The 10,757-nt window shown below is 37.4% G+C and overlaps 1 protein-coding gene across 1 annotated transcript in view; it reads left to right on the top strand.

The window, feature by feature from the left end:
• The first annotated feature begins 2,388 nt into the window (after positions 1-2,388).
• Positions 2,389-10,757, top strand: part of LOC118766635 — a 728,994-nt gene continuing 720,625 nt past the window's right edge. The window contains exon 1 of the mRNA XM_036510193.1: positions 2,389-2,456. Within this exon, the coding sequence (XP_036366086.1) occupies positions 2,389-2,456 (68 nt within the window). The remainder of the gene's footprint in view (positions 2,457-10,757) is intronic.

Raw genomic sequence — 10,757 nt, 5'->3', positions numbered from 1 at the left:
TCAGGGAGATTCAGCATGACACAGAAGCTGACAAGGCTGACCCCTTGTGAATTACAGGTACAACTCATTGCTGCCAGCTAAGTGGACTTGAACAAGAAGTAATGAGTCTTGCTCAAGGACACAATACGTTGCCAGCAGTTGAACTCATGACCTTACAATTGTGAGCTGAGTACCCTAATCACTAAGCTACACGCACCCTCTTGGACAGCGGTATAAGGAATTGCTGATTACTTAAGGTAGAAGCACAGGTTTGTGCTTCTTAAGAATACTTACTCAGAATGGTGAAACAGACTGGAAACATTGTATGTTTGTATACATGTGCCCTCCATCCAATTTCCTCTTCAAGACACTCCCACCCCCACTCATCATCTCTCTAACTACAACTTTTTCTTGGTAGAGCTAATCTTACTCCCCAATTAGAACCATTTTACATGATATACATCCTTCAATCTTATACTGTCCTCTCCACCCATATTTTACATTGATCATTCCTACCCCTTCTCTCATCAAATTCTCTCTCCTTCTCCACAACTACACGTCTCTCACCCTCCATGCATTCTATGTTTACCTCTCCTCCCACACACATAATCTCTTTTATTCCCATCCTTCTCCTCTCTACAGAATCAATATTACTTTTCTGCTGCTCATATATCATTGGATTCTCCCACTCCTCATTGATTCATTACATCCACCTCTCAACACTTTAGTCTTCATTCACTATATTCACCACCACCTACTCCCTATATCTCGCTCTCTCCTGTACAAACTCCTGCTTCCATTTATACCACTTCCATCCCCCCCCATACCTCCTGTAATTTTATCTCTTCCCTAATCAACCATCATTGCACCTCGTGGCTGTATGGCAGGAAGTTTGGTTCCCAACCTCATGCTTCCATGTTCAGGACATGGGATATTCGTCTCCTTCTGTACTCTCAGGCCAACCAGAGTCTTGTGAGTGGATTTGGTAGATTGGAAACTCGAAGAAACCAATCGTGTGTGTGTGTGTGTCTTTGTCCTCCTATCACTCCTTGGCAACTGATGTTGGTGTGTTTACATTTCCAAAACTTAGCAGTTCAGCAAAGGAGATTGATATAAGTACCAGGCTTCAAATGTAAGTCTTGGGGTTGATCTCTTCGACTTAGAAAATTTTTCGAGGTGGTGCCCCAGCATGGCCATAGTCTAATAATTGAAACCAAAGAGAAAAGGTGTAGCAACTCCTCCTCAACTGCCAGAAACCTGTTCTGCTGTGGCCCCTTTCTCTTGGCTTTAAACCCTTTGTCTCTTAGCATAAAGCTGCCTCTCTTGGGGTCTTCAGTATTGCAGGTTGCATGGTAACACAGGAAAAGAAAAAGAAACCATTCAGTGCACACTGTAAGGTGGTTGGTGTTAGGAAAGGCATCCAACCGTAGAAACCATGTGAATGTAGACACTGAAGTCCACTGCAATTCTTGGACCCATCAAATCTTAGCAAACCATTCCATATTCTTATGGAATTAGTTCTCTCCAATCAGATCTGTTTTCTGCCACACTTCTGGTCTCATTTCAGATTCTCCACTCTTCTTGTCTTCTTTCCTTGTCATTGGTCCTTTGCCAAATAGTTTTAGGGAGCCCTGCTGCTCTTGTGCTCTTATGGAATACAGTTGTTATACAATCACATACACACATATATCTATATATGTATATATATATATATATATATATCATGTGCTTGTGTTCTTTTCCTCATGTGACTGCATATACCGATGTAAAAACATCAACGCACAGACATGAATACAATCCCATACATATACTCTCGCATTCAGTTAAGTTTATTTTCACATACATACATACATACATATGTACTTTTTTTTTTTTGTAAATTGCAGAATTGCTTGGTGGATGTGGGAGTTTCTGTTCGTATTACTTGTATGTAAATATGTATATTATTTCATGTATATATTGTGTGTGATATATATATATATATCTATATATATATCTATATCTATGTATATATATATATATATATATGTATATATATATATGTATATATATATATATATATATATATATATCTATGTATATATATATATTTATGTATGTGTGTGTGTACATGTATGTGTATATAATATATATTATATATATATTATATATCTGAATATATTTGTGTATGTGTGTGTAATGTAGTGGATATATATCTGAATATATTTGTGTTTGTGTGTGTATATATATATATATATGTGTGTATATGTCTCTCTCACTCTTTCTTTTTCTCTCTCTCTCTATATATATATGTATGTGTGTGTGTGTATAAATTGGATATATGTGAGTTTATGCAGACAGCTATACAGAACCTGTAAAAATGAACAGCTCTGTTAAGAATGCTTAAAATTTCTCCATATTTTCCATTAGATGTTTATAGCCATTATGAATATTTATGAAATTTCTTGCTGCTTTGGTCTAAATAATCGGTACAAGAGGTTGGTAAGATAAGAGAAACCCTTTGGCTAATTATAATCTATATCCACAGTTCCTAACTCTCTGTCTGTCTCTTAGTCTGTCTGTATGTCTCTCGGTTTTTCTGTATCTATCTCCCGTTCTACAAGTAAATCTCGTCTACTCAACTATTCAATTTTCAGAACGCCAAACATTCTACATTGAGGTAGGAAAATAAAGGAGGGGGAAGGGGTGGGAGGAGAGAAAAGAACAGAAGTGAATAATGTAAAAAATAAATTTTACAAATATTTATATGTATATATGCATATGTATATTCATGTGTGTCTGTGAGTATATATATATGTGTATATATATATATATGTATGTCTATATATATATATATATATATATATATATATATATAATATATATTAAGCTTGTATTTGCATACATATATATATCTATATATTATATATATATATGCAAATACAATCTTAATATATATATAATATATATATATATATATATATATATAGACATACACACACACACATACATACATGTATATATATGTGTATTTGTGTGTGTACATAAGTGTGCATGGGTATTATGTGTGTGTGTGTGTATGTACGTATGTTTATATTTACGTATGCATGCATACATGTGTATGCGTGTGTAATATATACACACATGTATATGTATGTGTATATGTTTACATGCACATGGATATATATATATATTCATGGAGAGATTATGTGCTAAAGAAAACTTGTCCAACCCATGTAAGTGTGATAAACTGGATGGAAAATTATACATACACACACACACACACACACACACACACAGACACGTGCATACATACACACATATATAGAAGCACACACACATATTTAGAGGCACACACACACACACACCTACACAAGCTGAATATATAATATATATATATATATATATATGAAGGCCAGAAAAAAAAGTCTAAGATGAATAGAACAGGAAAAAAGCCTCTGTATTTAAATGAATTCAAAATGTGATGTTTAAAATTTTGGAAATCTACTTGCAGAATATTTATGAATGCATTTTCAACATATATATGTATAGTGAGGCCCGGCTGTGGTCTTGTGGTTCAGAAGCTTGCATTGCAACCATGAGGTCTTGAGTTCATCCTACTGCATGGCAACTTGGGCAAGTCTCTTTTACTATAACCTCAGACTGATCAAATTCTTGTGAATTGATTCGGTAGATGGAAACTGTGTAGAAGCCTGTTGGATATATATATATATATATATATATATATATATATATATACATGTACTGGGCGCCACTGTATAATGCCAAGGACTCCAAATTTGCCATCAAGATGTAGGACAAGATACTGTGATAGCCTGGGCTTCAGAGGTCCACAGCTCTTCAATATCCTCCCGAAGGACCTGAGAGACCTGCATGGGGTGGATGCAGATGTTTTTACAATAAAACTGGATCTCTTCTTGTCAGGTGTCCCACATGAACCAACTTCACGGCAGGAGGAGGGCAGCTGCATCAAACTCTCTCATACACCAAATGTCAGTTGCTAAAAAGCATTCGTGAAGTAAAATCATGTAGCAACACCGAATGGCAGTGCCCCAGCATGGCCACAGCTCGTGAGCTGAAACTAGATAAAATTTTTTAAAGATAATAATAATATATATATATATATATAAAACAAGGTGTACGTATGCTGCTATATATATATGTATATATATAAAAATACAAAATGGGACAAGAACGCAAAACATTCAAATAGACGATACAAAAAATACGGACGGGTCATTTGAAGCCTCTAATCTTCAGTCAAGAACCGGATCGTCCTTGCAATTTTGGCTGATTAATCTTGAGATTGCTCCAATCTGGCCAACCCCAAGGAAAAACTAAGCTACGAGCATTAGATTTCTTGGAAAAAGGATCGAATGTATATGAAACAAGGATAGAAAAATGGACGATGTTACACGAATATCCGGTTCTTGACTGAAGATTTGAGGCTTCGAATGACCCGTCTGTGGTTTTTGTATCGTCTATTTGAATGTTTTGCGTTCTTGTCCCATTTTGTATATATATATATATATATATATCTGAGTGTGTGTCTTTGTTTTTGTGCCCCACCAGAAATTGTCGCTTAGTGATTTGTTTACATTCCTGTGTCTTAATGGTTTGGCAGAAAGACTTGTGGAATAGGTACCAGGTTTCAAAATAATTCCTGAAGCTAATTTATTTCATTAAATATTTCTAGACAGTGCTCCAGCATGGTTATGATCTACTGACTGAAACAAGTGAAAAATAAAAGAAAAAATAGCTATGATATTGATACATATGTCCTGTTTTAGTCATTGGACCTTGGCCATGCTGGGGCTCTGTGTTGTATGAATTTAGTCAAATAGTACTTGTTCTATTGATCATGTTTGCTAAACTGCTAAGTTATGGGAATCTAAGCAAATCAATACCAGTTGTCAAGATTTGCTGGTGGTTGTGATGGTGGGGAGAGTGGAGACAAATGTCACACACACACACACACACACACGAGTGGCATTCACATAGTTGCCAGCCACCCAAGACACAAGGTATTGGTTGGCTCTCTGCTAAAGCATTGTCCAGAGTGTCACACGATGCATCAACTGAATTCTAAAGTGTGTTGTTGCAAACCAGCAGAGGTAGGAGCTCTCTGAACTTTGTCCAAGTTATTCTTATTCTAGCAGCTATACTTTCAGAGCATCCACCCCTGCTACTGACTTGGTCCCCTAAGTAACAGAAGCTATTAACTACTTGTAGTTTTTCTCCCTGGAATGACATATATATATGTATATATATATGTGTGTGTATATATATATATATATATATATATATACACTCACCCAGGCACAACTTATAGTAATTGTATCTCTGTACGTTTCAACATTAAGTATTCAGATGAGTCTTTGCACAGCTTTCCTCTCCCAATTTCCTAACGCATTGATCAATGAAAGGCTTTTCAAAGCAGACACTTACCCACCCTGAAACTACATTTTTCACAAAGCAAACCTCTTGACCACACAGCCAGTTCAGTGCCTGTTCCTACATGTATTGTATGTTTGTATTTATGTTGGGTCACTCTTAGGGCTAGTGGTAACATGTAACCCAGTATTACCTGTTGCATGGTTTGGCCATCAGTGACTAAAATGTCAGTGCCACAAATTCTGTTTGGTAGAGAGTGTGATTTTTGTTGGACTCTCTGCAGGATGAAAAGCAAAACCTGCTGAAGAATTGATATACTCGATAGAGTCAATGGCTATTCTGCAGCTGGGTATGAGAGACCCATAGTCTTTGTTTAGACATCTCTCTACAAAAATGAAAACACCTAGTGTAACAACTGTAACTTTCATTTGCATTCATTTATATTTATTTTCTGTGGGGTTGGGGAGAGAGTAGGGGACATTTGTTGCTCAAATAATGGGATTTGCCCTGAGCAAAGCCTTTCCTCACTTTAGAATGCTTAGGCCCCAATCATCACTTGATTTTTATTATGATTGCATATTAGATGCAAAAGGCAAAACACTTGATGAAAAATTCCATGATGAAATGAGTGCAGGTGTCAGCATGAATTGTAAACTTTCTGATCACCTACTGCAAGAGGTGCCCATCATTGCCACATCTATGCAAAAGAGTATAGGTCCCAAATAGGAGGGATAAAAAAACCCACATCTGTGCTACTTAAAGAAAACAATCACATGAGGACGTTGCTTAAAATCAATTTGATGCCATCATGTATGTGTTGGCATGTGTGTACACACACAGATACACACCTCATGGCATCGGTTCTCTCTCTGGCTGACAGAAACTGTACAGAACCCTGTCATGTTTATGTGTGTGTGTATATGTGTGTCTGTGTGTGACGGTTTATATTTTGCACTTAGTTTGAAAAGGCAACTGAGGTAGAAATATTTTTATCATCATCATCGTTTAACATCCGTTTTCGATGCTAGCATGGGTTGGACGGTTTTGACTGAGGGCTGGCAACCAGATGGCTGCACCAGGCTCCAGTCTTGATCTAGCAGAGTTTCTACAGCTGGATGCCCTTCCTAATGCCAACCACTCCGAGATGGTAGTGGGTGCTTTTTACGTGCTACCTGCACGGGGGCCAGTCAGGCGGTGCTGGCAATGACCTCGCTCGAATCTTTTTACACATGCCACTGACACAGGTGCCAGTGAAGAGATGTTGGTAACGATCACGCTTGAATGGTGCCCTTTTACGTGCCACGGGTACGGAAGCCAGTTGGCTGCTCTGGCAATGATCACACTCGGATGGTGTTCTTGATTTTCTTTTTGTTTTTTGTTTTGTTTTGTTTTGTTTTGTTTGATATTCCTAATCAACAAGTTATATGTTAGGTTTCATCCTCTCAAAGATGAGTAGAATGAAAAATTTGCTTATTAAAAAAAACAGGTAAGGGTGAGTGACATCAAGAGTATCCCACTCTAAAGCAATGACTTAATAATATATATTCATGTATCTGATTCTTGCTAGGAATAATCTGATGGGAAGGAAAATGAATGAACTAACGAACACCTGAACAGAAATATGTATCATCATCATCTTTGTTGTTTAACATGTTTTCCTTGCTGGTATGGGTTGGACGGTTCGACAGGATCTGTTGAGCTGTAGGGCTGTGTCAAATTCCTGCATGCATCCATGGTGTCTGTGAATGGATGCCCTTCCTAATGCCGACCTTTTTACTGTGGTGCTTTTCTCATGCCACCAGAACTTGTGTTTCCCCAAATAAATTGCAAAGTTAGAAAAGACTACAGAAGAGTCCCCACCCCACCGCACCCCTAAGTCCCGACCAAGTGTTTGAGAGGAGGGGTGGTTTTATATTGGGTGTTGAGTGGTTAAAATGTGATAGCGACAAGCACAAGTGTCTTGCTACCCCGTGTTATATAAGGGTGGATGGAAGTAGCCGAGAAGGAAAGGTGGTAGTGAAGGGGTGCCATACAGCATAATTTTCTGAGTGTGTTTGTGTGTGTGTGTGTGTGTGTGTGTGTGTGTGTGTGTGCGTGTGTGTGTGTGCATACATGCATGCACATATGTGTGTGTGTGTGTATATATTTTCAGTCTAGTCGTAGATTACTTATCCTGCTGCTGCTACTGATTGTATAAATTGGCAAATGTTTGCAAGCAACTGCAATATAGAATTGTATTTTTGCCAATATTTTAACATTTGCTGTTTATGTTTGTTTTCAAGTGATGTTGTTGCTCCTGTTGTTGATGTTTGTATAGCAAAGAGTTACTCGTGACCTTCACCTTGAAGAATGTGCTTCTCTCTGCAAAATTTCTGCTACATAAGTGAACATAATCTGTGACCAACAAGTTGGATCACACACAAACACACACACTCACAGGCACACACACATACACACAGGCACACACACACACACACACATAGATATAAGTGTGTATATGTCTATTCTTACATACACTATCATCATTTTAATATCCACTTTAAAACACACACACACACACACACATATATATATATATATATATATATATATATACACACATACAATGAGCTTCTTTCAGTTTCGATCCTCCAAATCAACTCACAAGGCTTTGGTCAGCTCAAGTCTGTAATAGGAGATATTTTGCTAAGGTGCCGCACAGTGGGGCTGAACCTAAAATCATGTGGTTTGGATGCAGACTTCTTCCTTCAGAGCCACACCAGTTCTCTATCTATTTGTCTGTCTGTATCTGTGTCTGTGTGCTTGTATATATTTCATTTGTAAACTTTCATGGGCAGAATTCTGGGTCCTTTTCAAACTTTGTCTGCCACTGCTAATTAATTTGTCATCATTTAATGTCCATCTTCCATGATATTATATCACATATTATTTCCCTTTTCTCCTATTCCAGGATGTAGTTGGGTGTGTCTATTGAGTAAAATATACCAATAATTGGAAAGGAATTTTCAAAGCTGTCAAGCATCATTATATTCTGTTATTTAAGAGATGAGGAATTATGTACATTATTTACGTTATTTACATTTGACGGATATTTGTCCTCATCTTGTTTGTTGTTTACACAACGTTTCAGCTGATATACCCTCCAGCCTTCATCAGGTGTCTTGGGGAAATTTTGAATCTGGGTTCTCATTCCTAAGGTATTTTTTCGATATTATTATTATTATTATTATTCAGGTCATTATGTTTACCTAAGCAGATGAAAAAACTAAATCTTGGCTTTTGTTTTAACGCTGGATTATATAACATTTGATCCGGTTAATACAACAATGAGTATCCTGTTTGTTTGATAAACTGAATGGTGCCACCCCTTTAGCTTGACAAATAGCCTCTGCCAAAAAAGGATGACAGTCTTAAGAAATGTAGCTGAAAATATTTTCAGAGTGTTCTTCAGCAGAAATACATTCCACAAGCTAGATATTATTGTTGTCATTGACTATTAACATCTGCTTTTCCACACTTGCTTGGGTCAGGCATAATTCATGGAGGCAGATTTTCTACAGTTTGGTGCTCTTATTACTGACCATCACTTGTTTTCCAAGCAAGGGAATGTTTTTTTCCATAACAGGAGGTGTTTGCATGGAAAATGGAAAATGAATGCCATTGCTTACTTGATGATGGCACTCCTTTGCCTTTATCTTGCAATGTCAAGCAGGTACAAAGAACATGTTGTAGAATGCTAATCATCATCATCATTGTTCGACCGTGGTTGAGACAAAGGAATTTACTATGTTACGCCAGACTTCACGGTCCATCATAGCATTATGGAGGTCCTGTTGCTGGATGCCTGTATCCCTGGAGATTACATCAGGGTAGGAGAGTGTGCACCCTCTGGTATCGCGAGTAGATGGCTTCCGGAGGAGAAGAGTAGAAATTGCCTCATTTTCAGCTCTACAACAATGTCCAGCAAACTGGACTCTCCTACCTTTCACAAGAGATGATACAGGTGGTAGTTCCCCATATATTTGTACTTTGGTTGGATGATGCCTCCACGAGAGATTTTGAGCTCGTGAATGCTAAAGTAAACATAATTCGATGGTAGTGTTCAGATGAATCCAAAACTTAAACTCGGAATTCTTTGAGTGGCAGGTGCTGCTGATGTAGGAAGCCAGCCACAAGAATGGCCTTCCTTGAGTGAGAATGGAAGGAGAAAAGACAAACAATAGTTGGCATAAAGAATATATTCAAATGCAAATTTCCATATACTAATAAATGAAGTGATCCAGTCTTATCTTTGCAACTGTTTCAGATAATCAATGACTTAGAAATTGAAACCAAATCACTGTATTCACATTTACTGCATAACAATAAACAGGATACCATCAATGATTAATATCAATAACATATTCAAGTCTGAAAAGCACATTAAACTGTCTTTTTTTTTTTTTTTTCCATCATCAGTTGGGAGCTGACCACTCCAATACAATAGATCAACCAGTTGTTCAATTCATCAAATCCAGGTTGTTGTAAACAAGCAGTTTTCTGGGACAAATAACACATGGGATGGTCATTAGGCTACTTAGGCTTTGTCATGTTTGTTTCAGATGAATTTATTAGCTATATATATATATATATTTAGGGAGGTTTAGCAACTAGGAAGATTGTAGAAGCACACACTTTGAGCCAGTCAACTGCGAATGAATAGCAATGATAATGTTGCTGCAGCCAAACCACCTAGCTGTTACATGACAACGGCTGCTGTCATACCTGATGCAGTAATATCTCCTACAACCTTTGAATGTCTAAATTGGTGTAAACATGTCTTTTGTCATTGATAGTATTGACCATACACAGTTGGTCAATGATAAAAAATAAATATTTTGTATCTAAAATTTCAAAAGAATTTTTGTTATTTTCAATGACACCAACTCTCAAGCAAACTGTCACCATGGAAACGACCCAAAATTCAGAAATAATCTTATCATTGCAACCATGTATTATATTATGCTGTAGGTCCAATAATATTTATTTCTTTATAGCCCACAGGGGGGGCTAAACATAGAGGGGACAAACAAGGACAGACAAAGGGATTAAGTTGATTACATCAACCCCAGTGCGTAACTGGTACTTATTTAATTGACCCCATAAGGATGAAAGGCAAAGTCGACCTAGGTGGAATTTGAACTCAGAATGAAATACTGGTAGACGAAATACCGCTAAGCATTTGACCCGGCATGCGAACTAATCTGCCAGCTCCCTGCCCTGGTCCAATAACATTGTAGGTGTATGGACGAGAATGGATTGTGAGAGGTCCACGATGTGAAGACACTGGCAAATAACTTGTAGCTTCAAGTCATGATACAAAATAATTTGTAATTATTTATCTT

This window comes from Octopus sinensis, linkage group LG16, assembly GCF_006345805.1.
Source record: "Octopus sinensis linkage group LG16, ASM634580v1, whole genome shotgun sequence".
Classification (NCBI taxonomy): Eukaryota; Metazoa; Mollusca; class Cephalopoda; order Octopoda; family Octopodidae; genus Octopus; species Octopus sinensis.
The sequence above is the reverse complement of the archived record's forward strand: the minus strand, read 5'-3'. Positions and strand labels throughout refer to the sequence as shown.